The sequence below is a fragment of the Spermophilus citellus genome, assembly GCF_964194105.1.
Source record: "Spermophilus citellus genome assembly, chromosome: 17".
NCBI lineage: Eukaryota > Metazoa > Chordata > Mammalia > Rodentia > Sciuridae > Spermophilus > Spermophilus citellus.
The window spans coordinates 57,473,345-57,487,664 of NC_138199.1; the positions used below are offsets into that span (position 1 = coordinate 57,473,345).

Here is a 14,320-nt window from a genome sequence, read left to right on the forward strand (position 1 = left end):
TATAAAAACCAGTCATTCATTGCTGATCTGACCTTCAAATAAAAACAGGCATCTTGTATTTTAACTGGTAATGCCAAATGAAGGGTCAGGGGCTTCTGCTCCGGCATCTATTCTAGGCCAATCTATGCTGACCTTCTTGCACTCTTCTCAGGCAGACCCTGGCTAGACTAGTGTTCCACATTTCTCATCTCATAATAATCCTTCCTGGGGTTGAGGAGGAAAGATCCCAAGTTCAAGGTTAGCTTCAGCAATTAAGTGGGACCCTCAGCAACTTAGTGAAACCCAGTCTCAAAAAATAAAAAGGGCTGGGGATGTAGCTCAGAGGAAAATGCCCCTGGGCTTGATCCAGTACCAGAAAAAAAAAAGAAGACATCATCTCCCCAACATCTTTATCCTGCATTTCTGCCAAATACTGTACTCTGCCTTCTAGCTATTTCTCAGGACTATAGCTTGCTATTCAGAAGAGTTGGTGTGAATGGCTACTCACTGCTTAAGGGCTGTGTATTAAATAAAAGTGCCCACCCACACTATTTCTTCTAGGTCACCCCCCCCAACTCTGCCCCAGCAAAGTAGAATTCTGGAACCAACAGTATAATTACAAATTGGTCTATAATCTGACTGGTCCAGATCCTGCAGATCCTTGTTGATGTTTCCAAAGTCTTGATCACTTTCCAATCTGAAATGTGAAGTAAACAGTCCTGACAACTTGCATTTACTGTTTCCAGGGTTTTTAAGGTTCAAAGTTTCTTATGGTGCCCCAGTCTTCCTGCAGACCCCTCTGCAGTCAGAGGATGAGACCTGTCACTGCTCTGAACAGCACCTGGGTACAGACCCAACATGCTTTTGCCTGCTGGGCCGAGGCCACAGCTGCAATGTGCCTTCAGAAAAATGGGCCAGGCCAAAGCAGCTCCCTGTCAGTGTTTTTCAATGTTCCTGGCTCAAAGATAACATTTCACTTTCACAGGACTACATATACTAAAAATAAAAATGTTAAAAACCCATCTAGTTCTGTATCATTTTCCCCCACGGTCAGGTCCCATTCAGGTCACTGGCCATGTGCTGAAATCAGTTATGAACAGTTGCTTGGTTCTGCCTTGCCTGGAGTTCAAAGAGGCTGGCCTCCCTGGGCCTTCTGGGATGGCCTCAGGAGAGCAATGAAGATAAGGACACTTGTTTGTGGGAGATTCCACCAGGGATAAAAGAGGGAATCCAGCTTTTCCTTGACACCAGCAAGGGGCTTCCTTAGTTTTCTTTCACAACTCCCCAGTCTAGTTTACGTAGGCCTGGCATGTGGAGGGCAGGGCAGGGCAGCACAGGGCAGGGCATTTTCATCAGGATTGAGGGGGTTGAGCAGAGGAAATTATTGGACAATGAATACTTGTCCTCGTGTCACCATCTTTTCCCTTGTGGTTTTCTAATTCTAAGTCACTTCCTATGTCTAACTTCTTCCAAGATGTCATCTAATATGGGGTGGAGAAATTTCTGAGCAATGACACTCATGAACATGCAAGGTAGGATGGGTCTTTTCCCATGGGTCTAGTTACAGTCACAAACCAGGAAGTCCTGAATCCTATTTCATGTTTTGAAAATTTATACTTAAAAAACTAGGTAGGGCCAGGATTTACACCTGTAATCCCAGCAACTTGGAAGGCTGACACAGGAGGATTACAAGTCCAAAGCCAACCTTAACAACTTACTAAGACTCTGTCTCAAAATAAAAATAAAAAAGGACTTGGGATGTGGCCCAGGGGGTTCAATCCCCATTACCAAAAATAAATAAATAAATAAAATAATAAATCTAAAAAATGGATGGCATGCTTTTCCCAGTATCCCCTGCCATTTCCAAAATCACTTAGGGGTAATTTGTCTGAACCTTGTACAAAGTTCTCCCCTCCAGCCATCCATCAATCATTTGGAGCTGGCAGAAGAGATGAAATTCATGTGCTATGCCAGGTCTAAATCTCCTTGAACAGAGGAGATAATTTAAAATAATTCATTTCTTCCTTTTTATTCTGGTTCACATTTCAAAATATTTTCCCAAGATGAGTCATTTACAAAACATATAATTTTTGTTGGGTGATGCAACTACTCGGTGTCTTTCAGTGGTTAATCAACTGTGTTTTTAGAATTATACATTTTAAAAGAGTGGGTTTTGGGGCTAGAGTGAATTTTACTGCATGTAAATTATCTTAATAAAATTTTGTGGGCTGCGGTTGTGGCTCAGTGGTAAAACACTTGTCTCGTATATGTGAGGCATGGGTTCAATCCTCAGAACCACATAAATAAATAAAATAAAGGTATTGTGCCCATCTACAACTAAAAAAAAAAAAAGGTCTTAAAATTTTGTAAGTCAGGTGTGGTGGCACACATCTGCAATCCTAGTGACTCAGGAGATTGAGCAGGAAGCTCAATGCCAGCCTCAGCAACTTGGTGAAACTGTTTCAAAATAAAATACAAAATAAGGGCTGGGAGACATAGTTCAATGTTAGACTATTTGTTTAGCATGTGCAAGTCCCTAGGTTATATACCCATATATGTGTGCACCGCCATGTCTGATAAAACCTAAAAAAGCTTTTAAGCTCTGTGTAAAAAACAGAGCAGAGATTTAGTTTTGATACCAATACCTTCTCCAGGTATTTGTTCCGATGGCAAATCTACCAAATAATCCACTTTTAAAACTAAGAATCAGGAGTGATTTAACTGCCCCAAGAGCTTTCAAATGGCTCACAAGTTTATTACCAAATATGGTTAGCTGACCAGTTTACAATTTTGCTGCTGAGGGTGGGGTGTGTGAGACCTACCAGTCAGCTATCCTATATCTGGGAACAGTGTCTTGTTTCAGCTAAGGATAACCGCTCCCCTCACCCACACCCGCACCGCCCTTCAGAGGTGGATGAGGCTGTGCCTAGGTGGGGAAAGTACTCTTCCTCCAGAAAAGGCCTCTCAGAACCAAAGGAAGTCAGAGACAAGGGCGTTCCCAGCACCCAAGCTTAGACTCCAGCCTTCCCCTCCTCTAGGAGACCACCAGTACTTCCCAGTTTGTGACAGTAAACATTCACCAATCCACTTAGACCCAGAGGAGCACCAGCCCTGCTATGCAAAAGGGCCTCTTTTGAGGCCAGACTTCTAGCTGGAAGTTTCTCTGCTCGCGTATTCCCACTAAGATCAACTTACAGGTGAATGTACAAGAAGAGATTTTCATATCAGATTTTCTGTGTAAACCATTAAGTTCTTGGAAATAATTTAATACAAAGAATGGTATACATGCCAACCATGAAATTTCCTGATAGCCTAGTTTTCAAAGGGCTTCGAGTTTTGAGAAAGGATGCACAGACCACAAGTGAATCTTCTAAACTGTATTTGGAACTGATAAAACTGACAAAATCTTCCCAGAGACAAGACCCTGAGCACAGAGCCTGTCTGTACCATGATAGTTTTACATAAACTGTACAGAACAAAATCAATGACAAATCATCTTTGGCAATGAAACAGGTAAATCCTTAGCTGTTCATGCAATATCCAAACTGCACATCACATGACATTTGATTCCTGGTTAACAGTTGAATTTTACATTTAAATTTTCTTTAAAAGTTGGAAGTCCTAGCTAAGTTTTTCTGGTATCAATATGCTAATCATATCACAATACTTAATGACTGAGGTAGAGACTTCTGTAGGAGATTTGCTAAAGAAAACATAATTGAGAGAACAGTTAATTTTTTTTTCAATCTTGGGAAGCACATAGCCAACTGTCTTTGTCTGGTTCAACAAGCCAACCTAAAAGGCAGAACTTACTTTTTATCTCTGTATTGCTTTTGCACTGCAGTGGAACGCCTGGATTTTAGAATACTGAGAATTTCTTCTTTAATATGGAATATGCATGAACAAAAGCCACTTAATTTGTTATTATAAACAACAAAGCCATAAGATTACATTAGGGACAACAGCAAATGAAAATCTTAAAAAGTCTCTATGATGTGAGGCTAGAATGAGTGATAAGTATGTAATTCAACCTAATGATTCTAACATTTGATGGTAACTTAATTATTACAGGTTTATGACATGTAGGTAGGCTGACATTTTATTTCCCAACTGCACTGTATAGGTAAAGGGGATTTATCACTATAGGGTGGTAAGATTCTTCAAGAGATTACATGATTTTATACATAAAATTAATCTAATACCTGGAACCTTCCAATCAAAATGACCAGCAGCTGTGTATCTTTGACTTCAGGTATCTTCTTCACAGCTGGAAAAGATCTTTGATTTATAAATAAAAAAAGGTATTCATTAATGTCAGTTCAAGTATAATATACTTGCCTTTTACCAAATGCTGGCTGGCCAAAAATTTATCATCACTCAGAGGTGTTATTTTTAGAAGTGAATGCCTCTTACATGAAACAGAAAGCATACAGCATGGACATCTAAATGCCGAACGGGTAAATCACAGGTATGACTAAGAAGAAGAATATTTAAAAGTCCATTCTTGGTATAAACTGCTTGGATCAAGTGTTGTAAACCATCACTGAGGCCCACAATAAAGGGCACTCCAGCATGCCTTATCACCATTACACAGTTCACTATTGTTCTGAAGCTCTAAGCTCAGTCAAATGACCAATAATAAGAGGGCTTTTTTTTTTTTTTGTGGTACTAGGGATCAAACCCAGGACCTCATGCATGCTAGGCAAGTGTTCTACCCTCCTGAGCTACACCCAAGTCCTGATAGTTGATTTTTTGAACACCTTTTACCAGAGGTTACTACTGGCTAACACTCAGAGGCAAGTGACTCCTAAACTTGGAAAAGTGATCTGCCTGATTTCAAACTGTGAAGAATTGACAGTTAAGTTTACTAATACTGATTTTTTCCCCCTTTAAAGATATAGGTGGCCCTCTAAAAGACACAGATATGCAAAAGACCTGAACTATGAGTGCCATTTTAGAATGGCAAAGTTCATTGTTATAAAGAGCAAATGACTCTATAAATATTGGTTAAGGAAAATTACCAGAAAAACTGACTTCAAGTGAAATAATACGCTTGTGGTTTTAAATGAACAAATATGGAAACAGGCAAAATGAAGTCATAAGCAAAGACAAAGCCACAAAGTGAACATTAATATTTCTTCAGGGGAAAATGTTATCTAATTCTCCCTTCAAATCTGAACTAAGATGCCTGTTCCTTTTGCAAATCTCTTCTGAATAAAAGATTTTTAACAAAATGGCAGGTGTGGACACATAACATCTTAATAAATGCACCAATACATTAAGGAATATAAACATGTTATTGTTCCTATCCTGATTCTAACAATGTGAAGGACTGAGTACTTAACTTCCATTTAAAGGAGAAATATCACGACATAGCATGTCCTATCCAGCAATTTAAAATAATATGATTATTTATTTAATTTTATGTGGTGCCGAGGATTGAACCCAGTGCCTCACGCATGCCAGACGAGTGCACTACCACTAAGCCATAACCCCAGCCCACAATATGATTTTGATAGAAAAAACAAAACTATTGGCAGACTTTTGATACAAATACTTGTACTTTCCAGAACAATATTTTCACAGATTCAATGTAGAATCAATGTGTTAATAAATTAGACAAAGAGGAGTCACTCTCTTTATGCAGGTTTATACCATGTTATGAGTGGAAAACGGTTATGGCAAACTCTTATATTCAAAAGCTGAATAAAAGAAATGTGTTAAGGAGGCAGCAAGTAGGGAAATTCCTGTCATAATGAAAACTTTAGCAGCTCAGGTAGCTGAGGCAAGAGGATTGTGAGTTCAAAGCCACCCTCAGCAATTTAGTGAGTCCCCAAGCAACTCAGCAAGACCCTGTCTCTAAATAAAATATTAAAAAGGGCTGGGGTTGTGGCTCAGTGTTTAAGCGCCCCATAAATTTAGATTTTAAAGTGTGTGCATGTGAGGTGACATCTTTCTATATACTTTAAAAAGTTGAAGAATTAGCCAGACACAAAGGCTAACATTCTCAGCAGCATAAGCCAAGATGAAACACCAGGGCTGCTGTAGAACTAAGTGGATGCTCCTGGCACCAAATGCCTTTGCCTGGTTTTTCCTGGCGTTTCTGCTCAACTCCTTCCCTCTCCACCACTCAAATTCCCAACCTTTCTGCTGGCAAAGCCACTCTCTTTTCCTCCGGGCTCTGAACAAATGGCATTGAGTGGATGTGAATTTTCTGTCCTTCAATTAAGAAATCTGCTGGAAGCTCCAGCAACATAAGAATCGGTAGTTTTGTATCTCAATGAGGTTTAACTAGTAAAAATCCTGCCTTTTTTCTAGCAATTATATGAATTTCCTTATTAACCATTTGGTTTGAGGGAAACTGCCAATGACCATTGATTATTCATGATATACATGTATGTCATTTTCTAAAATTTCCCCCTCAGTCTCACCTGAGCTTATTTTCTGCTTAAAATTTTGAGAGATCCTGAGGAGTTTTTCCAAGCTAAAATTTAAAGATTAGAAAATATATATACACATATATAAGTCAATGAATGGCTAGAAGATAAGGTTAAATTTTCTAAGTTTTTTTTTTTTTGGGTATTCATGGGGGCAGGGAGAGGGGGAATGCAAATGGAGAAACAACAAAGAAAAAACAAATGCACAAAAGGTGCTATTCTCATATTCTTCTAAATAGCCTGGAAATGGCATTTAAAAATGAAGACACAAAGCGTAACACCTTTGGAATTTCAAAGTCAGAAGTGGTTTGCAGCAGTTTTGTTAGAAAAGAGGAAGACACCCAAGTGAAATGCTCCCTGGTAAAGCAAAGACCCCCTGACAACTTTACCAAGTTTCACCACTAAGACAAACCACAAAAATGGGATGGGAGAACACAGCTCTCCAACAAAATGTAAAGATGGTACTGGGAGTGGTGGTATACATCTGTAATCCCACTATTAGGGAGGCGGAGGCAAGTTCAAGACCAGCCTGGGAAACTCAGGGAGATCCTATTAAAACAAAAAACAAAACAAAACAAAACAAACAAACAAACAAACAAAAAAAAAAAAAACAAGGCTGGGGATGTAGCTCTTACCTAGCATGTGTGAGGCACTGGGTTCAATAAACAGGTTGGAAAAAAAAAAAAAGGATGGCAATAAATACTGTTTATAAAACACTAGTTTCATAAACAATAATGCTTGTTATTAACAAATAACATATACCAACAGGGAATAAATACTGAACACCTCTTTTGGTTTATTTACAGACAAATCCCAAGTGAGAATGGCCACTTAGGCAGATACCTACATTGGCAGAAGTAAGTCAATCATAAATTCCATTATAAAAAGAAATTTAAAAATCTGGATTTAAGCCTTCTGCCATTTGCAGAAGTTTTGAATATTCTTAGTCTATAAGGGAATTTTTATATTTCTAATGTTAACAAGTATGGAAAATATTCATTATTGGCTTAAGAAACCAGAGAGATGGGCAGATTTCTGGATTGAGGCTTAAAGCCAATCAAAAGGGTTCACAGCTAAACATCCTATTAGGCCTCAATTCCCAGGCGAGACTGAGCTCTCTGAGACAAGCAGCTTAGCACCAAAATCTAGCCAGGCGCTTCATACTGCTCCTGGGCACTTATATTGAATGTAGCTACTAAATGGGGGACACCACTGCATATCAGTCTTTTGAAAGAACTTATGTATATATAACATCAAAGCACATATTGGCAATGCTTGGAATTTGAAGAAATCCTGCAGCTAATTATTTACTTCCTTTGGAAACATGTTTTCAAAGAATGGCTACAGCTCTGGTTATAAAAGTTGAGATTGCCAGATTTCTCAGGTAGAAGAGAGAAGATCTCAATCTCTTTCTAATGTAGTCTTCCTTTCTAAGACAGAAAACTGGTATCTCCTCCTCAGTCTCCATTGAAATGTTCCCTGCAACATGAGAGGCACTTGTATTGAATGTGGCATCTACTAAAACTCTAAACCCAGGGTAGATTTTGCTAAACAAAGTAATAACACTAGCCTAATAGGCATTACTTACAAGGATTTTTTTTCCTTTAATATAAAAAAGTATAACTACAGCAGTTCAATGTACAAATACAAAAAAGTTCTCATACTAAAAAAAAAAAAAGAAAAAAAAAGAAAGAAAAAAATGTACCATAATACTGTACATACAAAAACTGTTCAACAAGAATGATTTAAATATATCTGTTCTTCTCTGGATCTGGAAGACACAAATGTAAAGTTCTGCAACTGTATTATTGCTGAGAACATGTGCCCTGGAACACTGTTTCCCTTTCCCCACTCATCCCAGCCCCACCTTCAGAGTCCCCTGAGTTTGGATCATGAGCCAACAGCATCCCTGAAGATAACCAGAGCCAAATGTTTACTCAATGGAAGTCATTATTCAGTGAGCCGTTGCTTACGATAAACTATGAAAAGCCCAAGTTTTAAGCCCAGCAAAGATTAAATCCAGACGGAGGTCTTCCCATCCCCTGATTTGCTACTAGCACTGCTTTTGTTGGACCCAGCTTTGGACCCCACTTTGGCCTTTTTTTCGCGAGGACCATGGGGGTTATTTTGGTGATTATAGGCCTGGATTGCTAGATCCAAGCGTTCCTGAGCCATTCTGATCTCCCGCTGCAGAGTCTCCAGATCAGCTGGGAGGTGCTCCTCGTGGCTGCCATACTGCTGCTCCTGGGCGATGTTGGCTTTGTTTTGCTTATAGGCGATCTTAGCATTGGACAATTCGGTGTACTGGATTTGATCTGGTTTGACAGCAATGTTATAGCCAGGGGGAGCAGATGGTGTATTCCAAGTGAAAGGATAATTATAAGCACCCGGATCTTCAAGTTCCCTCCTTTTACTGTTTAGTGAGTCTCGAATGGTCCCAAACCCTAAATGAAGCATCTCCCAAATGTTAAGCAATAGGCAGAGGCCTGTAACACCATACATTATCAGAAGGAAGATGGTCTTTTCAGTGGGTCTAGAAATAAAGCAGTCTATTTTATGAGGGCAAGGAAGTCTGCTGCACACATAAAATGGATGGACTTGGAAGCCATACAGGAAATATTGCCCTATCAGAAAACCCACCTCAAACACGGTCCTTGCCAGCAACTGTAGTACATAGATTTTCATGAGCCCATCCTCCCGAATCCGTCGTCGACCATCATGCTTGGGTTTCGGTTGGCTCTGCTCTTTATTTTCTTTTTCACTTTCTAATTCCATTTCTGGATACATCATGGGATCCTCTTCATGGTCCTCTTCTGTTTCTTCCAGGGCCCGGTGCTGTTTCCAACGCATAGCATAGGGTTTGCTCCGAGCCGCCTTCTTGTCCGCCTCACCATGCTCCATTTTGGCAATCTTATGAATGGCGTAGCCCAGGTACATCACCGAGGGAGTGGCCACCAGAATGATCTGGAACACCCAGAACCGCACATGGGAGAGTGGTGCAAAGGCATCATAGCAGACATTCTCACAACCTGGCTGTTCTGTGTTGCACACAAATTTGCTTTGCTCATCATAATAGATGGACTCTCCTCCTACAGCTGTTAGGACAATCCGAAACACAATCAATACAGTGAGCCAGATCTTCCCTACGAATGTGGAATGGTTGTGAATCTCCTCTAGCAGGCGAGTCAGGAAGCTCCAACTCATGGTGATAAACTTGGTTTGTCCTGATAAAGTGGAAAATATCATGGAAAAAAAACAACAAATATTAAAATATTTTTATTCCCCTTATTGGTGTGGGGGATTAAACCCAGGGTTATGCTCATGTTAAGCTCACACTCTACCACTGAGTTACACCCAAACCCCAACGACTATTAAAATATTGACATTGTAAATTTCAATTCATGATATTGCTAGATACCACTTCTGTACATACTCAAAATCTAACTACAAGGCTAATACTAGAACAAATGTTATAGTAAATAACATTATATCCAAGCAGCAGGCAAATCCATTTAAAACACCTCATTCTTACCACCCTTAGACAGGATAATTTATTCACCTCAGTCCAAAAGAACTTTTGGACTTTCACGTCTTCCTGGGTTTATAAAATAAAATTGTGGGGCTGGGATATAGTTAAGTGATGGAACACTTGCCTTGCATGCAAAAAGCTCCGGGTTTGATCCACAGCACAAATAATAATAACAACAACAAACAACAATAAAAATGCAGTAAAGGGGCTAGGGTTGTGGCTCAGTGGTAGAGCACTTGCCTAGCATGTGTGAGGCACTGGGTTCGATTCTCAGCACTACATATAAATAAATGAATAAAATAAAGGTCCATCAACAACTGAGACATTTTTAAAAATATTAAAAAAACTCACAAATAATAATTATTATTGTAGGTCTCATTAACTGAGATATATTTCTCAGATGTAGCACATTGGGTTTTTGACATGTATTATTATTTCATGAGACCTTCAGAACTTTCTGAGATACAGATAAGAAATAATACAAAGAAAAAAAAAAAAGAAATAATACAAAGGAGTGAAAGGTGATGGGGGGGCATGCTAGGGAGTGATATTGGACAAATTATATTGTTATAGTGTGTGCATGTATAAAAATGTAACAACAAGTCCCATCATCATGTACAACTAGAACACACCAATAAAAAGTGTGGACAAAAAAAAAGAATGCAGCCAGATGCAGCAGATGCAGTGGTGGACACCTATAATCCCAGCGACTTGGGAGGCTGAGGTAGGAGGGTTGGCAAGTTTGAGGTCAGCCTGAGCAACTTAGTGAGTAAAGAAAATAAAAAGGATTGGGTGCAGTGGCACAAACCTATAATCCTGGTGGCTCAGAAGGCTGAGGCAGAAAGATCTCAAGTTCAAAGCCAGCCTCAGCAACTTAATGAGGTGCTAAGCCACTAAGTGAGATCCTGTCTCTAAATAAAATACAAATTAAAAGGGCCAGGGATGTGATTCAGCGTTTAAGTGCCCCTAAGTTCAATCCCTGGTACCAAAAAAATAATAATCATGATAAAAAAATAAATAAATAAATAAGGGTTGGATATCTAGCTCAGTGGTAGAGCACCCCTGGGTCCAATGCCCAGCACCACAAAAAGGAAAAAAAAAATGCATACAGCTATTCCAATCCAATCACAAGGGAATATCTCTCAGAACATAAAGGAGACCTTTGGGCTGGACTTCCTAGTTAACAGGGAGCTTATTAGGAAGCTTAAATTTTGGACCAGCTGACAAGTGTTGAAAGGAATTAAGGAGATGGTACAGCTGCAAACAACTGGAAATGATCATGGACTAAAACAACAGAGAGAAAGGAACTAGAAAGACATTCCCTAGCTGGATGGAACAACAGAACAGATTCTAATTTTACTTAAAAGACCACAATGAATACTCTGCAACAAATTTTATAACCCCTTTATTATACCTGTATTTTTTAAATGAAAAATATAAAAACAAGTTTGCTGCTGGGCGTGGTGGCACACACCTCTAATCCCAGCCACTTGAGAGGCTGAGGCAGGAGGATCACAATTTCAAGGCCAGCCTCAATAACTTAACTGTCTCAAAATTTTAAAAGGAGGGGAATGCTGGGGATTTGGCTCAGTATCCCTGGTATAATAAACCAATTAATAAATCCATTTAAAACACATTTTAAAGGATAGTTTTATTCTAAGATTTTTTAAATGCCTGGGATTGAACCTAGGGGACATTTAACCACTGAGCCAGATTCCCAGCCCTTTTTGTATTTTATTTAGAGACAGGGTCTCACCGAATTGCGAGTAGCCTTACTACTTTGCTGAGGCTGGCTCTGAACTTGTGAATCTCCTGCCTCATCCTCCAGAGCCACTGGCTTGGGAGGAGTGTGAGGTTCAAAACCAGCCTCAACAACTTAGTAAGGCCCTCAGCAACTCAGTGAGACTCTGTCTCAAAATAAATAATAAATGTGACTTAGTAGTTAAATGCCCCTGGGTTCAATCCCCAGTACCAAGGGAGGGGATGAGGGGAAATCTAGGTTAAAAACATATAGGTGAAATATATGTAACAAGTCCCTGACAACTCCTGACACAAAGTAGATTTAACTTTTCAACTTTCTCTCCCTGCTCTTTCAGTTTACTTCTGCAGATTATAGGTGATTTGTCAGTACCACCAAAGAAGTTTAAATGAACTTTACCTGTTATGCAGAACTTCTGTTACCCAAAATCTTCTTTGAGAAATGATGTTTTGCTTGCAACTTTCCCAAATTCCCTCTGGAAGGGAAAAAGAAGAATAGGCGATAAACTTCCTCCCACAGAAAACAATGAATCACTAAAACACCATTTTTCAGGAAGAAACAAAGTTTTCTATGTACCACAGGAATCACTCAGAATGAGATGGAAACAGGTTTGACTTTCAATATGACTACTTTATCCCCCACAATCCATGTGGTAGGAGAAACTATGTAACAGTGACCCAAAGATTCTTAAATCACTGCAGCCTAAGAAAATCTGAGAGGAAGATGAGTCATTTGTGAAAACTCTGGCACCTATAGCAAAAAGCCAAAAAAGAATCCAAGCAAACTGAAACCGGTTCCTAAGGGCCTAGCAAAATTCTTCACCCTGTGTACCCTATTCCCTGAAGCAGCCAAGTAGGAGCAAGTTGTTCATCTACAACACCCAACAGCTGGATCAGTCACTGGGACACTGGTCTCCACAGGAGGTGATTTACAGATTCAACTGCTCACAAAGAGAAAGAAAACACCTGCAGTCTGTACAGTGATTAAAAAACAAAACGTTTATTTTGCTATACATAATGGAATCTATTTCAGCAAACATCTAGAACTCAACAACACTGAACAAATAAATCAATTAAAACCACACACCTATACTTAAATAGAAATATTTTGCTAAAAAAAACAAAAAAAACAAAAAGGGGGCGGGGCTGGGGTTGTGGCTCAGCAGTAGAGCACTCCCCTACCAAGTGCAAGGCCCTGGGTTTGACCCTCAGCATCACAGAAAAAAAAAATAAATAAAATAAAAGCATAAAGAAAATTAAAAAACAAAACAAAAAACCCCCACAAAACTCCAGGATGAATTATTGCTCATTATCAAGTTCTGCTAACTCTTAACATCTATGGTCAAGTCATCCATAACTGTTCATTACTGTTGCTTAATTAACAAATTAAAAACAATCCCTGAGTGTCATATATTCGTAGGAATAGAGTTGATTTTTTTTCTTGTTTGTTTGTAAGACTTGTTTTGCCTTTCTTTTCTTTTTTTTCTGGCTAGGGATCAAACCCAAGGGCCTCACACAGGCCAGCAAGAGCTCTACCACTGAGCCACATCCCCAGCAAAAGTTATTCTTTTTTTGAAATACAGGAAACAAACAAACAAATCCTAGAACAATTTCTAAAACATCAATAAAAAAGAGAAAGTGAAGGCATCTATATAGAATGCATACTCAAGATTTACATACATGGGCTGGGGATGTGGCTCAAGCGGTAGCGCGTTCGCCTGGCATGTGCGGGGCGCTAGGTTCGATCCTCAGCACCACATAAAAGTAAAATAAAGATGTTGTGTCCACCGAAAACTAAAAAATAAATATTAAAAAATTCTCAGAGCCACCGGTGAAAATTCAGCCAGGGTTCTCGCTCTTGTTGCATTATGCTCAAACAGGCATGGTCTGATCCAGAAATCCTGACTCCACATGTGCCGACAGTGTTTTGGTCAAAGGATGTAGGCTCCATTAAGTTGGACTAAGTGATCTTCCTCAAATGGATTGCCCAAGTCAGCCACCCAATGAAAGAGAACATGCTAGTTCTTTGTACATAAAATAAAGTTCTAAAAAACTTTTTAAAAAATGCTGGGGATGTAGCTCGGTGGTAAAATATCCCTGAATTCAATACCCAAATAAATAAATAAATAAACAAACAAATATATAATCTGACACAAAAATGAACTTACCACATAACTCAAGTACAGCTCCCATCTCTACCCCTGATCTTCAACTGAGCCCACTTCTCCTCTTACTGAATACATAAAGTTATAAAACCACAAAACAAGAAGTAAATAATGTGCAATCTTTTTCTGCAGGGGGTGGGGTTGGGGGTGGGGTACTGGGGATTGAACTCAGGAGCACTCACCCACTGAGCCTCATCCCCAGCCCTATTTTGTATTTTATTTATTTATTTATTTTAAAGAGAGAGTGAGAGAGTGAGAGAGAGAGAGAATTTTTTTAATATTTATTTTTTAGTCATCGGCGGATACAACATCTTTGTTCTGTGTGTGGTGCTGAGGGCCGCATGCATGCCAGGCGAGCGCGCTACCGCTTGAGCCACATCCCCAGCCCTTGTATTTTATTTAGAGACAGGGTCTCACTGAGATGCTGAGTGCCTCAATTTTGCTTAAGTTGG

The 14,320-nt window shown here is 39.4% G+C and overlaps 1 protein-coding gene across 5 annotated transcripts in view; it reads right to left on the reverse strand.

Annotated features, from left to right (window-relative positions):
* Positions 1 to 3,578: 3,578 nt before the first annotated feature.
* Positions 3,579 to 14,320, reverse strand: part of GJC1 (gap junction protein gamma 1) — a 29,818-nt gene continuing 19,076 nt past the window's right edge. For all 5 annotated transcript variants that reach the window (XM_081271401.1, XM_081271399.1, XM_081271400.1 and 2 more), the window contains exons 2-3: positions 12,104 to 12,179; positions 3,579 to 9,640 (exon numbers count right to left, since the gene is read on the reverse strand). In XM_081271401.1, the coding sequence (XP_081127527.1) occupies positions 8,430 to 9,620 (1,191 nt within the window). In that variant the 5' untranslated portion in view covers positions 9,621 to 9,640; positions 12,104 to 12,179 and the 3' untranslated portion in view covers positions 3,579 to 8,429. The remainder of the gene's footprint in view (positions 9,641 to 12,103; positions 12,180 to 14,320) is intronic.